The sequence below is a fragment of the Pangasianodon hypophthalmus genome, chromosome 17 (genome assembly GCF_027358585.1).
Source record: "Pangasianodon hypophthalmus isolate fPanHyp1 chromosome 17, fPanHyp1.pri, whole genome shotgun sequence".
Lineage (NCBI taxonomy): Eukaryota > Metazoa > Chordata > Actinopteri > Siluriformes > Pangasiidae > Pangasianodon > Pangasianodon hypophthalmus.
This window is the reverse complement of record NC_069726.1, coordinates 20,532,667-20,551,691: the sequence shown is the minus strand read 5'-3', so window position 1 is coordinate 20,551,691 and position 19,025 is coordinate 20,532,667. Positions and strand designations below refer to the sequence as shown.

At 38.5% G+C, this 19,025-nt stretch overlaps 1 protein-coding gene across 1 annotated transcript; it reads left to right on the top strand.

The window, feature by feature from the left end:
• The first annotated feature begins 10,438 nt into the window (after positions 1 to 10,438).
• On the top strand, positions 10,439 to 18,870 carry mat2aa (methionine adenosyltransferase II, alpha a). Its single transcript, XM_026942776.3, has 9 exons — positions 10,439 to 10,685; positions 13,605 to 13,682; positions 13,898 to 14,020; positions 14,489 to 14,601; positions 14,766 to 14,909; positions 15,659 to 15,877; positions 15,993 to 16,175; positions 16,267 to 16,400; positions 17,187 to 18,870. Exons 1-9 carry the CDS (start codon positions 10,607 to 10,609, stop codon positions 17,287 to 17,289), a joined length of 1,176 nt encoding a protein of 391 aa, XP_026798577.1. The 5' UTR covers positions 10,439 to 10,606; the 3' UTR covers positions 17,290 to 18,870.
• Positions 18,871 to 19,025: the final 155 nt, after the last annotated feature.

Here is a 19,025-nt window from a genome sequence, read left to right as displayed (position 1 = left end):
GCCTTTAACATTTACTGGAGGTCTATGTCAGCTAACATGTTTTCTGTAAATTTCTTCCTCAAACCACATCCAGGTCTTCAGTGATGTCACTCAAACTTGTTGATGTGGTTTAGGACACAGTGGAAATTTTTGTAGTCTATAAACATGAATTCAACTTCACAATCTATATGAACATTGTATGATTATGGGGTAGCCATCATGGACAACTGGAATCACTTTTGTTTTGTGCATTTTATCATTCCACCCCTAAGCATCCGCCTCTTAAATTTTGTAGCAGATTTTTTGCTGCATTTGATTTGACTCTGAACTTTGGAATTACGTAATTTTTGAGCTTGGCACATTTGAGCTACAAAGTAGGAAAAAACATGGATGTCTCAATGAAAGTATGTGTTAGCAAACTGTATGGTTACTGTCATAGATTTAACCAACCAATGTATCTGTGTTGATTGATCTAAAGTAAATGCTACTATAAACTCTTTTAAAATAATGAAATGATATTTCATTTCCTGTTGACAGTGTGAGAGGCCATATTCTTACAACATCATATGCTAAACTCAGGGTAGGAGTTAAAAGTTGAGAGGCACTTTCTCTGGTTCTTCCTAGTCAGTGGTTGGAAAAAGTTATGAGCTTTTTTTTTTTTTTTTCGAATGCATCATTATAGTTGAAAGCAGGAAGTGATGCAGATGAAATTATAGTTTCATTTGAAGCTAAATCTGTAAATATGTTCTCTATCTGCTATTTCAAAATTGTTATTTAAATTATGTAGTTTTGCGATGATGTTTCACTGTTTGATTATCCTTGCATTTGACATGACATCTGTATAAATGTATGAATGTGGCCATTTTGAGAAGCGCATAGAGGACTGAAAGCATCAATGTTATTTTGTCTACACTTCAATAAGAATTGATTGATTGCTCTAATAGACTTCACTACATGCATCAGACAGCAGTGCAATGGATTCTCCTTGTCGTGCTCATCCTAATACCTGTGTTATCTATGGGACAACTGGGAAGTTTATCTCAACAGCAAGTATTGTTAACATTAGCAAAATTGGTTAGTTATCTGATATCTATGATATTTTACCCTCTATATCATCACAGAGTTTTTTCTCCTCCTGATGAAACACCCTGAGAAGTTCACTCTGGATCACAGTCCATTTTATCAACTTTGTGAGTGTACCTTTGACAAGTAAGGTGAGTAATTTAAGTCATCTTTCACCTCTAGTTATGTACACATTGTGCATCATTTACTAGTTAGCTACATTAGTCTCAGTGCAAAACTACCCTACTGAAACATCCAGCTTGGTCTGACCAGCTAGCAAAACACAATAGGTATACCATCTTTTCCAACCGTTATATCCTACTAATGCAAGTTAGGGTGAATTTAGGTAAACTGGGACATTCAACTTAGCCGCATTTATGTTCTTTCACTTTTTTTTCTTACTAAGGACAAAATCATTTTATTTCTATCAGACAGTGGAAGTGCCTGATAGAAAATACCATAATTTAATTCATGTGAGATCATATAAGGGAATGTGGTCAGCTTCAAACAGGAAACTAACCTAAAAAAAAATCTCAGAAATGTCTGCAATGGCAAGTTTTTAATTCAAGTTTATACAATTGTCATGAATAATTTATTCCACATATTTATGATGGATATAGTATACATAAGTTTAAAGTCGGTTCAAATCATGTACAGATGTTTATAATTGAATCATTTTCAAGATATCCCATTTGTGACAGCATGTTTGAGGTTAACTGGGACAGTCTGAAACTACAATATGTGGAGAGAGGAAAAATGATATAATGGATGCACTGATCAATTTTATGTGCATTAAATGGTGTTCGTATGAAACATCTTGATAAGCAGGGGAATAAGGCAGACTGGGAAATAATAGAGCCATACTTAGGCCTACTACTGAGTACACAGAAATTTTTATTTAGTGTAATGTGTTCAAGTTAATTTTAAAGACTGTTACTGATGTTTATTTATTTTTTTTATCCTGCTACAGCAAGAAATATATTAAATAATGTTACTTAATAAAATGATTAATCTGTTGCATTTGGAAAATATTGAACATTTATTAAACCCTGTTAGTTTTATTGCTGTAAGAAATAAATTATAGAACATTACTCAGGCCAACACCTTAATATGTAGTCAGTTTTATTATTAGAATATTAGAATATGTTGATGATGAATTTGGATAAGATTTGTTTTTAAACTTTTTAAAATATAACCAATATAGTGACCCTTTTATTGTTATAATAAAAAAATTGTCATATAATTTTTCCTTTATATTTAGATAGTTAACACTTCATGCTGGAACAGGTTTGGGCTTCTTAGTTCCAGTGAAGGGAAACTGTAATGCTACAGCTTACAAAGACATAATTTTTCCTTTATATTTAGATACTCAACACCTTGAGGATTTCAGAAATGTATCATGTATTGTGGTATTTGTTTCATTAACGGTAGAAATTCAAAAAATGTCCCAAGATATCTCAATTCACCCTATTTTTAAGAAAACAACACAATAGTAAGGCAGTATTTTAAAATCTCAAAAATAAAGTTTTAAAATCATTCTAATAAAGCAGTAAAGAAGCTGGGAAAATAACCTACCCAAAAAAAAAAGAAAAAATTCATTTGCATGATTGACTACATTTGGGTGAAGGGGAACATCGTGTGAATTAGATTTTTTTGCCAAATCATGCCTTTCGATGCAAGCCTTGGCAGTCATAATGACTGGACTTGTTTAAATGAAGTCCACTGAAAAGTGTGTTGCAATTACAACTCCTTATATCATCATTGTCTAACCTTTGCTTTGTGTTTATTCTAGCGTGTATGAAACAACTTGATAAGCAGGGGAATGAGGCAGACTGGGAAATAATACAGTGATACTTAGGTCTTCTACTGAGTATGCAGAAATTTTTACTTAGTGTAATGTGTTCAGTTAATTTTAAAGACTGTTATTGATGTTTCTTTTTTTTATCCTGTGTTATGCAGCTACAGCAAGAAATATATTAAATAATGGTACTTAATAAAATGATTAATCTGTTGCATTTGGAAAATATTGAACATTTATTAAACCCTGTTAGTTTTATTGCTGTAAGAAATAAATTATAGAACATTACTCAGGCCAACACCTTAATATGTAGTCAATTTTATTATTAGAATATTAGAATATGTTGAGGATGAATTCGAATAAGATTTTTTTTTTAACTTTTTAAAATATGACCAATATCATGACCATCACACCCATATGTGCTTTTTGAACATCCCATTCCATACTTAGTCCCTTTTATTGTTATAATAAGCTCCACTCTTCTGGGAAGGCTCTCCACTAGAGTTTGGAGCGTGGCTGTGGGGATTTGTGTTCATTCAGCTATAAGAGCATTAGTGAGATCAGGCGCTGATGGTGGGTGAGGAGGTCTGGGGTGCAGTCAGTGTTCCAGTTCATCCCAAAGGTGTTCAGTGGGCTTGAGGTCAGGGCTCTGTGCAGGAAACTCGAGTTCTTCCACTCCAACCTTCACACACCATGTCTTCATGGAGCTCGCTTTGTGCACAGGGGCACTGTCATGCTGGAACAGGTTTGGGCTTGTTAGTTCCAGTGAAGGGAAACTGTAATTCTACAGCTTACAAAGACATAATTTTTCCTTTATATTTAGATACTCAACACCTTGAGGATTTCAGAAATGTATCATGTATTGTGTTATTTGTTTTATTAATGGTGGAAATTCAAAAAATGTCCAAAGATATCTCAATTCACTCTATTTTTAAGAAAACAACACAATAGTAAGGCAGTTTTAAAATCTCAGAAATAAAGTTTTAAAATAATTCTAATAAAGCAGTAAAGAAGCTGGGAAAATAACCTACCCAAAAAAAAGAAAAAATTCATTTGCATGACTGACTACATTTGGGTGAAGGGGAACGTCGTGTGAATTAGATTTTTTTGCCAAATCATGCCTTTCGATGCAAGCCTTGGCAGTCATAATGACTGGACTTGTTTAAATGACGTCCACTGAAAAGTGTGTTGCAATTACAACTCCTTATATCATCATTGTATAACCTTTGCTTTGTGTTTATACTACCTTGTGTGTGCGTGTGTGTGCGTGGGTGTTTTTTTCCGGTTGCTCCCAGAGGTGTTGCTCTGAGGTTCTGTTGCTACGTTTGGATTGGTGGAGCTGAAACACTCCTATAAGGCTATCTGAATTAACCTGAGACGTCTACTCTTTGTTAATGAGTCCTGAACGAGGCTGACTGGATGCCAGTAAAGATCATGTGACAGGCTGCTGGTAAAGCTGCTTAAGAACACAGACAGCTCTGATCTGAGCTGAAAGCTGAGAGACTCATTCATGCCCGCATGACTGCACCTTTTCAATGACCTTTGTAAAGCTTTTTATCCCAAAATATTACAATACAGTGCTTCAAACACACTTTAATAAAATAATGCAACTTATGAAAGTGGTATTTTTTTACTGTAATTATCGGAAGCATGTCATGTGACGTGATGAATTTGAAAGTGAAAAGGAAAGGAAAAGGGAGTCCCTTATTAACTGATAAGGGAGAAACTGTAAGAACCTACAGTGAGGTTTTTATTTGCAGAAGTCTGTGGTAGCTTAGCAGTTAAGGTTCACTGCTGCTGACAACCACAAATTTGTAACTTAAAATCCCTGGACAGATAGAGAGCCAGAGTTGAGCAAAATCAATACAAAACCTCAAAGATGCAAAAAATGTAAATAAGTCAACAATTAACTGGATAGCTGAATTAAAAAAAAAAAACTTTGCTAACACTGTCCATTTTTTCCCCATTTAAAGGCTTTAACAACTTTCTCAGGACTTAGTGTATAAAACTGTGTATAAAACTGATTTTAATAATGATATCAGGAAATCATGTGATTTCATGCCACCAGCAGTTTCATTTGCTAGAATGAACTGGGCCTCAAATTACCTGGACACTAGCCACATGCTAATCTAATTAGCTAACACAGTTATGATCATAATTGCGATTATTACAGTCTGTTCTCAGAGGTTTGGCTACTGTTAAAATCTACTGCTTAGCTATCTGAAATCCTGCATGGGTGACCTGTGACAAATCTGAGCTTACTTACCAGTGGCAAAGTTAGCTGATGTGAGTGATATTTTGCTAAAAAGGCAGAAGCAGAATGTGGCTATTATCAATATTCAAAATATCAATATCAAAAGGTAAAAATTGTAGAGATGTTCGTATGCCAATTTAGTAGTTATTTAAGAATTAGATATTATGTAAAATTAAACAAATAATATATTTAATGGATACTTGTACACATACTGGGTACCTCAACCCTTAACTTCCTGGCTGTATTTTTGAATTAGCTTCCATTTCATTTTTTAAGCTGCTTTGGATAAAAGTGACTGCTAAATGAGAATATCACCTGACAATTCTCATCTGTATGAGCTCTGACTCTGTTGCTCAAGCTAGATTGCCGAATCAGCGGTTAAAGTGGCTGTGGTCAGCAGATTAAAGTGATAATTCTGCCAAAAATGAAAGAACGAGAAATAGACTCAAAATATGTTGCTCAGCAACATGGTATCTTTCTGAATAAACAACGTTTACAGTGGGCACAGACTCACCAAAACTGGGCACCTGGTCTTTTTCCAGTCTTCGACTGTCCAGTTTCAGTGAGTCTGTGCTCATGATAACCTCAGATTCTTGTTCTTGGCTGATAGGAGTGGAACCTGATGTGGTCTTCTGCTGTTGTAGCTCATACACTTCAAGGTTTGATGTGTCGTGCATTCTGAAATGCTTTTCTGCTCACCACGGTTGTAAAGAGTGCTTATTTGAGTTACTATAGACTTCCTGGCAGCACAGACCAGTCTGGTCATTCTCCTCTGATCTCTTTCAGCAAGGTGTTTCAGCCTGTAGACCCTCTGCACACACAGTGTTTTTTGTTTTCACACCATTCTGTATAAACCCTAGAGAAATTCCCAGGAGATCAGCAGTTTCTGAACTACTCAAACCAGCCTGTCTGGCACCAACAGCTATGCCACAGTTAAATCACAGAGATCATATTTTTTCCCCATTCTGATGTTTGGTGTGAACATTAACTGAAGCTCTTGACCTGTATCTGCATGATTTTACGCATTGTTCTGCTGCCACATGATTAGATTAACTGCTGATTAGATAACTGCATGAATGTCCAGGTGTACAGGTGTTCCTAATAAAATGAACAGTGAGTGTATGTTGTAGTAATAACTGATATTTCGAACAAGTTTCTTGTCCAAGAGCTTTTTTTTTTTCCAAGACAGAAAATATAATGAAGGCTTCTGGGATTTGCATGCAGAAAAATGAAGCAACTTTGACAGTAAAAGTCTCCAGACCAACTGTAGCTGGTTCTGCAAGATTTTTGCACGGTACTGTATAGACACATGCATACAGCATACACTGTCTGTGTATATGTCTGTGGGAGAGAGACAGAGACAATCAATGTACCATACAATGTCAGAACGGCCTGACGGCCTAAGAGTGTTGTACCTCTTTGGGTAAGAGTAACTTTTTTTTTTTTTACATGTCATCTTTGGCCAAATTATTGCTTTAACAATGTTGTTGTACCTCTTTCAGCTGCTCCCGTTAGGGGTCGCCACCATTTATCCAGGATTGGGACCGGCACTGAGAGCGCACTGTTGCACACAACCCCAGTTGCTGGGGTTGATTCCCTGGCCGGGAATCGAACCCAGGTCGCAGTGTTTAGACAGATGTGAAAAAAGTGCCTGAATCTAAAAGTGTTTCCCTTTGTACTTGGGTATGTGCAAATGAGTGTCAGAGCATGTCTGTGTCACCTGCTGACATCGTGCCAAAGGTCATTTCCCTAGTTGAGACATATAAGGCGGGTTTATGCAGTGCTGCAATGTGGCAGATTACGAAACAGTAATTACAGTAACTGAAGAGTTTTTTTTATAAATCAGACTAGAGCTAAACAGCTATGTTGTAGTTACATGTCTTGCTGCAAGGTTTTTTAACAATGTTTCAACAGTGTTCTGATAAACTAGAGAGAGCTGAATATTCTTATAAGTTCACATTAAATAATGTTTTTTTTTTTTGCAGTTTCCCCCTCCGAATAACTAAATAGTTCATCAAAAAAAAAAAAATCAGTTTCCTTCTCACCACAAATGTAGTTCAGCCAAGTTTCATACACTCTTGAGGGAAGTCACACTGCTCTGACCCACCAGTTTGGCAACTCTTCACTGCGAGATACACAGCATAAAATGAGCATTGTTAATCACAAACAGGTGTATGCTGATTCATGAAATTATCCACATGTTTTCCAAGACTTCGCCCTCCATTCATAAACGGTGCTTGGTCACACCCCCACTGCCACAATAACACACTCGGAGGAAAGTGTTGTTAGCCCTCTTCCGCATACATGAGCTCACAGACACCTGCGATTGGCTAGTGTTGCTCTGATTGACAGGGGGGAGAGTAATACCATCCCCATCCAGACAGCACTCTTGACTCATGGCCATGGACAGCTTCATTGTACTTTTTATCCATTTGTAGTTACTTTTAATGTTGTGGAATGCCCACAAAACAAGTTAGTTCATATTGTCACTTACATTACAGCAGCTATAAACAGTTTTTCACTCACCAGCCTCTCTCTTTTTACTGTCTTTCAAAGTTAATAAAACAAAAAGAAATACAGTTTATGTTACCAAGAAAATGCATAGGCTTTCTCATGTCAGAAAAAATAATTACAGCTTTACCTCTGACTGTTACAAAATGCTGATACTAGAGTCTCCTTCCGAAAATGCTAAATAAATATCTCCTTACAGAAAACTTCACCAAAACATCAGCACCAAAATATTTTTCCTCCTTCTGTATGTTATTCAGGAAAGCTGTTGAAGCAGCCAGTCTACGGCTGTCTTCTTGGAGAAATATGATCATCATGGAGAAAGCACATCCATAATAAAGCAAATGGGAAAAACTATCATCATCTCATCAAAAACCAGATCAGAGTGAATATGAAAGTTTAAAATAACTATCAAAACTATCATTCAAGTTGAGAAATATTGTTTTAATAATAAAGTAATAATGTCTTATAAACAATATTCTGATAATATTACAAGCTGTGGTAAGATGATATACAAATGGTACAGTGTAAAAGACTGTCTCAAGCTGTGTGTGTGTGTGTGTGTGTGTGGGTGTGGGTGTGATGCTAATTTGCTAACATTCACTTGTATATTTATATTTAAATAGTTGGCCTGTGAGTCTAATGCCCAGTTAGACTAGCAAACAAAGGCGAATTGTTAATATTGCAAACTTTCAGAGATTGAATGATGTTCTCAGGCAAAACGGTGAAATTGCTTCAAAACAAAATCAAAATAATCGAACAGTTTTAGATAAGGACTAAAAGTTACTTTTCACATGAAAACATGACATGAAGTGAATTTTACCAGTTAAAACATTTTAATTTTTGCTTTTTAAAACTTGAGTACATTTAAAAGTTGCAACATTTTTACTTTCACTTGAGTGCTTTTTTAGTCCATACTTCCACTTTCAACTGAGTAAGATTGTGACACATTATCTATAGTTTCACTTAAATGTTTTTTCTCTGTACTTTGTCCACATCTGGACATGAGCAGTGCTGGAGGTTCAGAGTCCACCTCAGACTGGATATTTCCTGCATCAACAGCTGATGAAATTGAGTTGGATTATGTGTGTGTAATCAACAATTTGTGGTGAACTCTGGACATACACGATAACAGACTCCATCTATGACAGCTTCATTTCTGAGCTAGTATGTGTGATACAAACAAGGAAGATTTTCCCATTTTCATGTCCCGTCAGACGTGAAACATCATATGAACTGATTGCTTATGCCTTTATTTAGTCTAAAAAAGGACAAAACTGTTAGAAATAAAGTTTTTTTTTTATATATTTGACCTGAGAATGCTGTGTCATTTCAAGGAAGCTGTTTCTGTTTGGTTATGAATTATTTGTGAGTCATTCCATCTTAAGTGGTCTACAGGTTGCTTGACCATTTTTAATTTTCAAAATTTTTTTGAGTGATGACCTCTATGTATTGACATTGCAAAACCACCAGATTTTTTTTTTAATTTTACTTGGTTTAACCATAACAACCACATTTGTCTCAAGGCACACAACAAATTTTGGTTATACAGCTGTTTACGGAAATCTCAATATCTCGGCTCAGGATGGGCCTAGCTCCTTCCTAAATGGTCCTAGTGCACGTTACAAGGTACATGTACATATATAAACATTTTGCACATTCTTGTTCCTTAGACTTAGAACTTACGTCCTAATGTAATGCTCAAGATGGCTCACGGTTCCACTTTTAGGGTCAGTTATAATAGGAAGGGTTCGAGTCTCAGTCTTAATTTTTTTTAGGTACCTAGGTAAGTGGAAAACTGTGAGTTTTTTGTAAAATTCTTCCACCCACCTGGACCACGAACTTCATTCAAGATGTTCAAGATGAGGATACCGCATGGGTTCCCATGAACAATGTTCTCAGAAAACTGACACCTGCCGAGTTGACTGTCACCAGACACTCCCACAACATCGCAGTGAGACTGAGGAAATACTCACACCTTCTAATAAAACATGTACATGTAAACATGTAAAATACTGTTCATTTTTATTATTTGTTATGCTTATATTACATCTGTTGCTTTCTCAAAATGCATGAATAAAATAGGATTTTCCCCAGATGTCTACTAGTCCTATCTCTGTAACCAGTGGAATCTCAAACTGAAACCTTTTACAGAAAAATGCTACTATAGAGGACTTATTTCTGTGAAATAAGAGATACTCAACCCGAAAGTGAAAATTTTGCACTTTCTCGCCCTCATAAAAAAATAAGAGAAGTCTCAAACCTGAAATGTTCTGCATGCACACTATACTTACCTGGGGACCTAAAAAATTAAGACTGAGACTCCAACCCTTTCCATTATAACTGACCCTAATAGTGGAACTGTGAGCAATCTAGAGCAAAATGTGCAAAATGTTTGTAAAAGTACACATGTACATATGAATGTACCTTGTACATGTGCTATAGAAATCAGTTTTTGTTCCAAGGACCTAAGACTATCCTGAGCCAAGATACTAATGTTTCCATAAACAGATGTATAACCAAAATCTGTTGTGTCATGACACAAAGATGGCCGTCAAGGTTAAACCAAGTGAAATAATAATAATAATAAAAACAATGATGGTTTTGGAATGTCAATACATCCAATACAATCACTCAAAAAAAATTAGAAAACTTAAAAACGATCAAGTAACCAATTCTACAGTTATTGAACCACTTGAGATGGTCGGACCCTTGCATCTCTGTGTGGACGCCGCTTAATCCTGAGCTTAAACGTGATTGGCTGGTGAAAATGACGGACGTCTCTTTAAACCAATCAGATTTGGGTGCTGGGCCCACATACGAAGAATATAAGCGACGGCACCAGTCACTGCATTCATTCATCGGGGCTGAGTCTAAATAGAAGGTGTGCTTGAATTCAACAACATTCCCGTTTTAAGGAACAAACTAACAAACAGCCAGCCAGCCATCCAGAAAGCCATTCAGTTTGCATATTAGCTACAGTTACAATTTTATTGACCAAAAACATGAACGGCCAAGGTAACTCCATCTTTGATGAAGATTGCTTCCTGTTCACTTCCGAGTCAGTCGGTGAAGGACACCCTGGTATGTATATCTAAACAGTATGGTGTTTTATTCTCATTTGGGTGAAAATAAGCATTTAAATACAGATTTATGCCATGGTGACGAGCAGGTGACGAATCAAAACTGACCCAAGCGTAGTGCGTTTGCGCAGTTAGCATGTTAGCAAACAATAGCTACGCCGGCCGGTGTATTTTTCGTGTAATGTAAGCGCTTGTTTGTTTAAAAATATCTATTTAACTGCGCACAGAATTGTAGTGTCAGATTCCAGAAACCATATATTCTTACATACAGCCTAAATAAAGTTTTATTTAAGGTTAATTTGCGGTTTGTTCGCCGGTATCCGTTAATGCTGACCACGCCGGGCGTTTGGCAGGCCAGAAAATAATGAAAATATAGATTATATTGTGTGTATGTGTATGGAAACGTGGATAAAGAGGTTAATTTTGCTCAAATGTTTTTCTTTGGTTATATCTGAGAAGCTAAATTAATTACTGTGAAGTGATGGAGAAACTGTGAGCATGCGCAGTAGGACGGGAGGACAGCATGTGGCCAGAGCAATGCTCAGTGAAAAAGTGTTTAATTTCTTTACATTATTTAAATAAATAATCACTATAATACTTATTATTCACACACAATGTCTTGACGTAGCTTTATATTTTTTTTAATATTCTCTATACATCTTACAAGTCTCTTTTTACAAGTCCAATCTCACAAACTGTTTATAAATGAAATTTTTAAAGCCTCTGGGTTTAATATTGTCTTTATTTTCTTTAACGGAGCCAGAGAAAGAAAATAATAAAGTAATAATTACTTTTATTATTAGTGTATTAATGAGTATGACTTAATCCTCCTTCTTATTGCCTGCTTTTGTGTCTCCACGTGTTTGCAGTCTTGCGTCAGCCTCCATCCGGTTGCCAGATTGGCGGGATTTAATTTTTTTTTTTTCTGTCCCCCATCTGGCACCCAAAGGAAAGTTATGATTATACCTGAGTCCTAAATATGTTCATTTAAGGCACTGTCTGGCTCAGTGTGTAGAAATAATGCTGTATGTTGTGTACACTGTGAGTGAGTGTTTCAGTCTCTAAATCAGCGTGTGCTTATCAGGTTATGCCGAGACTATCACTCTTTGGCTCGGTGCCACATTTAAGCAATGCACTGAATTGTGGTTGAAGCAGCCATATGTGGGAAGATGCATCATAATTCAGGAAGATGTATTCATCATGTGTGCAGTAAATGAAACTGTGTAGGGTGTTAAATATTGGGTTGATCAGAGTCCACATCAAAACTGTGGTATAGCCGGAAACCCACAACTTGTGTACTTAGAAATCAGTAATCATTTTCCATCTGAAAGGAATTTACTTTTGTTTCTGCTGAACTAAATAAAAAAAAATGTTAAGATCATTATCTGCATGCTTCTTGCTTTCTCTTTAATACAGAGCTTTGGCTGTTACCATGAAGTGTAATAACGCCCAAACTGGCAACCCTGGCCTTGGAGGGAAAATCCTTTATGTGATTGAACCACATTTAGGCTGAATCCTGAGCACATAATAAAAATTGCATAATATTTTTATTATTTTGTGCCACTGATTGAACATACTCCTGCTCACTGTGGAAGTGCGCTACATTAGACGCAGCCCATTGTTTTGTACCCTCTGTAGTGCACTACCACATGAAGCAGACCAGGACAGGTTGATGCGCAGGTGCCTCAAGTCCTGGCTACGTTGCAGCTGATTATTTAAGACGGCTTATGTCTGCTCTAAATATAGATTTCCTCCGAAGGCTGCGGGGTAGTGACCCAACTCGAACACAACCCAGCCGTTAAACAAGGTGTCTGTCTGCAGTTCAGCGCAAGTTCTTATTCATGCTCAGCATCAGTAGAAAGCGGTGAAAATAAAATTCTCGAAGCCATTTTCATGATGCAGTTTTATCCCCATGTTGGTCTAAACGGAAACTGTTAGCTACTCTAAGAGCAGAAACCTTTGTAAGGAAATGAGTTGCAGTTGTTTCATCTTGATTAAAACATCTGCATCAAAGGTTATGGAAATGTTACTGAATAACCAACAATGGTCGTGTTTAAAGTAGAGCTGGGGAAAAATGATATCACTATATTCGATATTACTATAAGTTATGTTGCAATACACTTTTCCTGAGATATTGTGTATATCAGCGGTATTTTTATAACAATTGGAAACTCGGTTTACATGCAGCTGATGCTGTAATGAATTTGTACTGAATCATTAAAACTGTAAAATCTTGACATTTTTTAGATGTTTTTAATGTTTCTTTATCAACGCCACTATTGATGGTTGTGTATTTCATGATCCATATCATGTATTGTTGAAGTTTCATGATATGATACTGGTCATGTTGCCTGCCCCTAGGTTTTTGTGATGTTGGTGTTCGCATGTTTGATGGAGGAGACGCTGAAAGTGCTGAGCATGCGATGTGTTCAAGCCTGTGATTTCTCAGTACAATAACGTGTACTGATGTCCCACTCAGGAAAAGAACATGAGCTGAACATAAGCGGCTCGTATCCATTACTGTAGAAAGGCCGTTTTCCTTTTAGTGGAATATTTATGACGCAAGGGACTCGTACTTGAAGCTTTTTTTGCTGCAGTGTGCTGCTTCGATCTTCAGGGAGGAATGTGGTTAGTCAGGATTCTTGGCACGATTCATTTCCTGTTGTCAGCCAGGTTGATTACAGTCTCGATAAGCAATACTCGTTCGTGTTTTTTCTTCATGTACTGAAAACTGAATGCAGAGCTCTGATTAATTTTACAGCATGAATCAGAAATTCCCTTTTTATTAATCATATTGCAGTAATGTGACTGTTTTACAGTAACGTACAATAAATCCTCCTGTAAATACATTAGATTTGTTTATTAGTGCAGACCTGGTTACGGCCCTCTGACGTCAACACTATGCACACTCTTTCCCCAGATAAGATTTGCGACCAGATCAGCGATGCCGTGTTGGACGCTCACCTCAAGCAGGATCCTAACGCTAAGGTCGCATGTGGTAAGCATTGTTACGGCCACAATAGCATCATTACTAAAAATGGAGGCTCTGTGAATGTCACAAATGTTCACAAGGGGGGTGTGTGTGTGTGTGTCTAATGACATCTAGAACTTTCTGTACTTGTATTTCAGTTTTTAAAACTTTTATAAATGGGCTTGCCTCCTTTTAATCGATCCTTTCTTACTACCTCGCTGCGATCTTTTATGTCTTCACAGAAACTGTGGCTAAGACTGGAATGATCTTGCTTGCCGGTGAGATCACCTCCCATGCCAATGTTGACTACCAGAAGGTCGTTAGAGAAGCCATCAGACACATTGGCTATGACGACTCCATCAAAGGTGTGACAGTAGCATGAAACCAGTCGTGCAACTAAAGCATGTCATTTTGCGTATAAAATGCATACTTTTTTTGAATTGCTTTGCATAGATTCAAATGTGCATTTTGACTTTGTAGTGTACTTTCAGTATAGGTTTATGGGTCTTAACCCTAAGAAACAAGTCCGATTTGATTTGGATTCATTACTGAGCATGATGCTAAACTGTACTGTTTTGTGGTGACTGTGTGGCTTAATTAAATTATTAAATGTGATCTTTTGCTTGTTGAATGTGTAGAATGTTTAGTGTTTATTCTGTGTACAGGTGTAGAAGTTGTGTGTTGCAGTGATGTAATCCTTCTTCAGTTTACTAAAAAAAAAAAAAACCCTCTACAGAGATTATGGTCTAATGGTGTCCGTAGCATCCCTTGTTGTAATTTTGGGACTCCTTCTGTTTTGGTTCTGTGGCTCTAATGTGCTTTTCATTGCTCAGGGTTCGACTATAAGACCTGCAACGTCCTTGTGGCTCTGGAGCAGCAGTCCCCGGACATTGCACAGGGTGTCCACCTGGACCGCAAAGAGGAGGACATTGGTGCTGGAGACCAGGTGAGTGTGATGAACTAAACAATAGTACGGTGGTTGTAGGACAAGCAGAGTATCATTAAAACACGGAGGACAGGATGATATTAACATGGTACATCAGCATGAATTGAGACAACTATGGCCTGTATAGCCTTTTTGGTCTGAGACATGCTTTATGTGGATTTCAGGGTTTGATGTTTGGCTACGCCACTGATGAGACGGAGGAATGTATGCCCCTGACCATCATCCTGGCACACAAGCTGAATGCTAAATTGGCTGAGCTGCGCCGCAACGGGTCTCTGCCATGGCTGAGGCCGGACTCCAAAACTCAGGTGAGGTGTTAGACTGCAGCTCTTTAAATGTAGTTTTTTATGTCTTTATTGACGGTTAGATTTCAGGTAACAGATTTCAGATTTGCTTAAAAATAGGGTGGATTTTTGGAAACTGTTCAGTAAAAAAAAAAAAAAATGTAAATGATAAAAAGATCATGCAAATGGATGTGTTTGCATCAGTTACATTTCTGGGCCAAGTTTCCCAAAAGTACCCCAGGACAGCGATCTTTCTTAAATGGCAGCGCGAGCATCGCATTGAACACACTCTCTCAAAGTTAAGATCTTAACTTTATGATCCTTTTGGGAAACTCAGTCCTGTTGAATATTCTACAAAGGAGTGCACACACTTTTCTATCAGCCTTTGTTTCGTCTTCTCTTTCTTTTCCGCAACACTTGTAAGTTTTTTCCTCAGTATTTCTTGTGCATGAATTAAAGATTCCCACAAATGTTCATAAAGAAACATCAATATTCTGTCACTGGATGCAAAATACTTAAACATGCAAATGAAAGCTATTAAAGTAATGCTCCAGAGTGTCTTTCTTTAGAAGCAAGAAAGGCTAATATGCACCTAGTTTGCAAGTGGTCACGTGCTTACCTCAGACTGCTTTGTCATGGCCATTAATTTTGATTTGTTTATGACAGTTGCATATAAAAATGGGAGGGGGGGGGGGGGGGGGATGTCGACGTGTCACAGTGATGCATCACGTCATCCCTGGTTGTTGAATTCGAGCACTTTGTCTCTCGTATAGGTGACTGTGCAGTACCGTCAGGACCGTGGCGCCATGGTACCCTTGCGTGTGCACACCGTGGTGGTGTCTGTGCAGCACGATGAGTGCGTGAGCCTGGATGAGATGCGTGATGCACTGAAGGAGAAGGTTGTGAAGGCAGTGGTGCCAAGCCAATACCTGGATGATGACACCATCTACCACCTGCAGCCCAGCGGGCGCTTTGTCATTGGAGGACCACAGGTCAGTGGGGAGTGGGTTTGTTTTACCCGTGAGAGGGTGTGGATGCAGTTTTTATTCCTTCACCTGGATTTGAAAATTGAGGGTTTTTTTTTTGTGTGTGTTAATTGTGGTGCAGGGTGACGCTGGTCTGACTGGACGCAAGATCATCGTGGACACGTATGGAGGCTGGGGAGCTCACGGTGGCGGTGCGTTTTCTGGGAAAGACTACACTAAAGTGGACCGCTCTGCTGCCTATGCTGCCCGCTGGGTCGCCAAATCTCTGGTGAAGGCGGGGCTTTGCAAACGCGTCCTTGTGCAGGTGATGATTTTTAACGAAGACCTTTACAGAAGTACTACTTACAGCTCTTTTTAATTGGGTTTCCCTTAATTTTACTGGTTTTGACCTGCAGCTGTCGTATGCCATCGGCGTGGCCCATCCTCTTTCCGTTTCCATCTTCCACTATGGTACCTCTGAGAAGAGTGAGAAGGAGCTGCTTGAAATAGTAAAGAACAACTTTGACCTCCGCCCTGGCGTCATTGTCAGGTAAAGTACGCTTGTGTGCAATATACCATCGTACTGTCATGCCCCTTGACGATTGACTCTTGGATCATTCGTGGCTTTGGAAGGGTGTAGGCTACAGCTGGAAGAAGGGAGTGTGGCCAGAAATGCATGACATATACATGTTACATCATTACAAGAAGCTAGTGTTATTGTTTAGTCAGAAGCTAACATGAGTTAATAAATAAACCAAATGAGGTATTGGCTGTAATTAAGTTAATCATAAAACTGAAGTAAATTACATACCTGTGTGTGTGCATGTGCTCTGTGGTGAATAGCAGCGGAGATGCTTATCGAATTCTTGTATCTGATTAACGTGTCATTTTCTTAGTACAAGCCCTTGCTCATGTTTTGGAAGGCTAGTATGACTATCTGTTTGGCAAGCATGGACAAGCGATGCTAAGATGCATCAGAGAAAGATGTTCTCTGTTGCCCTTCTATGAAGGTCAGACAGCACAGACTATTAAGGCTTGTGTAGGATTGTAAATTAGGCTGTACACATTACGAGATGCAGCGCAGTTTTTGTCTGTATGTAGTGTTCAGCCAGCTGCATCACATGTTTCTGATCAGGATGGTGTTAATTCAGGTGACCTGGAGGAGGAGTGCTAATGAGCCTGTAGTCTAATGGACTTTTTGCTAAAAATTTCAAAAGAAATGTCTTCAGCATACATGTTTCTTTGTATAAGTGTGTGTGTATATATAATGTTTTTTTCTTCAACATTCGTGATGGTTCTTGGCCGTGTTTCATCATGTTCTCCTGTGTACTTCCAGAGATCTGGACCTGAAGAAGCCGATCTACCAGCGCACCGCCGTGTATGGCCACTTCGGCCGTCAATCTTTCACATGGGAGGTGCCTAAAAAGCTTCAATATTAAACCTGTAACAGCTTCTCCTTTTGGGCAGCGGGTGTACACTACAGAGAAACCTTGCTGCCTTGAGGAGAAGGATATCCCTCATGCTTAACTCTAAATCCCATCCCACTGAATCAGTAAGTCCCAAAGAAGTCCGTCCTTCCTTTCGCTTGCTCCCCCTCTCAACACTTGTTGACCTTCGACCATGACCCTGTTCTGTGTTTTTAGAAAGGTCTGTCATGTGACAGCCTGGATAATGGTTTTTTTAAACCCCCTCTGTCCCATATTCCTCCTTTCTTTCCTCGCTCCCTCACGCTCCTCTCCCGTGTTCTACTGAAGTTAATGATGGCACAAATTAATGTTTTGAATGCAGATTGCTATGCATTGCCACATGAAGCACTGAAGCCAATCAACTTTTTTTTTTTATTTTTAATTTCCTGCAAGTACCATTTATACCAGCATGACCTTTTATTTAAGCGATGTTTTTCAGTCACTAATGTGATCAAAACCTGAGGGTCAGAGGAATGTTTAATAAGCCGAATGCCGCCAGCGTGTGGAATTGAGTATGGTGTAGTTAAAGTATAACTCTTGGCATTTTTATTAGCTGAAATGGTGTTATTTTTCAGATGTCTATTAACGTCTCGGTCCTGGCAGGCCATACGTATTCTGGTGTGTTACAGAGAAGCCAGAAGCTGCTAACAACTGTGGTCCTGGAGGACTGTGATTCTTAACTCCACCCCCTTCCTTCTGCTTATTCCTCAGTAGATTATTTTTATAAATTAAATCTTATCTCAGTAGCTCTGTTGGCCCCTCCACACCACGGTGAAGTCACTGCACTTCCCCCTCTGTGCGCGGTTGATAGCCGGCGTAGCTACAGAGAAGCTGAGCTTCCTCACCGCTGCAGAGGGGTTGCCTTCACCGCTTGAATTGCCCCAGTTTCAAGCCCTGCTGTCCATACGGAAAAGTCAGGGAGCCTCTAGAGCACTAGAAAGTTGAGTTCCTTTTTGTATGTAAAACTTTTTAAAGATTATCCTGTGCAGCAGTGTAACTGCGTGCCCAATGTGCCAGCCCGTGGCATCCTCATCGCATCGTACAGAAAAGCTTTGAGGCTCTGACACTGGGTGGCTCAGGAAGCTGTGACCATTGTTGCCTATTTTATTAGTTTTACCTGAGTGACAGCAGATTAAGAGAGGCTGACCATACACGCACATATTTTATTACATATTGGATGAACTGCCCTGCAACCGAGACAGAAGCAGGAGTTTGGCCAGTGTTGTACAGAGAAACTGGCCTTGTTTACATTGCTCTGCTCGGTAGCGGTCAGAGATGAGTCTTTTACATATTAGTTTTATTTTATTTTATTTTTTTTTTTAATGCCAGCCATTGGTGCACCAGACTGGCTACTGGAAGAGCAAAAGTGCCTTTTTCTGTTGTTTTTCTCCTTCCCTTCCCTGCCCTCCTCCCTCTCGGTTTTCTCTTCCTCTGTCCACCAGATTTCCTCCCTCTGTGATGTTCGTACCTACTGTAATCCTCCACGCCTCTGTTTTTCAATGTTGATACTGTCTCCTGATTGATTTAAATAAAACTTCTGCTCTCATGTGCTCAGTTCATCTTTTTTGAGTCTTATTTTTTACCCGGTTAAGATACAAGATCAAGATTTATGTTTGTAGACAAATAAGTCAAGTTTTTTGATTTAGCAGCCGAAATCTGATTTGCAAATTGGCTATGTAGTAGCATTGACTGTGTGTGTGGTTGCCACA

Excerpts from the sequence above, each read along its gene's own strand:
- mat2aa (XM_026942776.3), top strand. The coding sequence starts at position 10,607 with ATGAACGGCCAAGGTAACTCCATCTTTGATGAAGATTGCTTCCTGTTC. Across the intron at positions 14,602-14,765 it reads ACATTGGTGCTGGAGACCAG|GGTTTGATGTTTGGCTACGC; the intron begins GTGAGTGTGATG and ends TGTGGATTTCAG. Across the intron at positions 15,878-15,992 it reads TTGTCATTGGAGGACCACAG|GGTGACGCTGGTCTGACTGG; the intron begins GTCAGTGGGGAG and ends ATTGTGGTGCAG.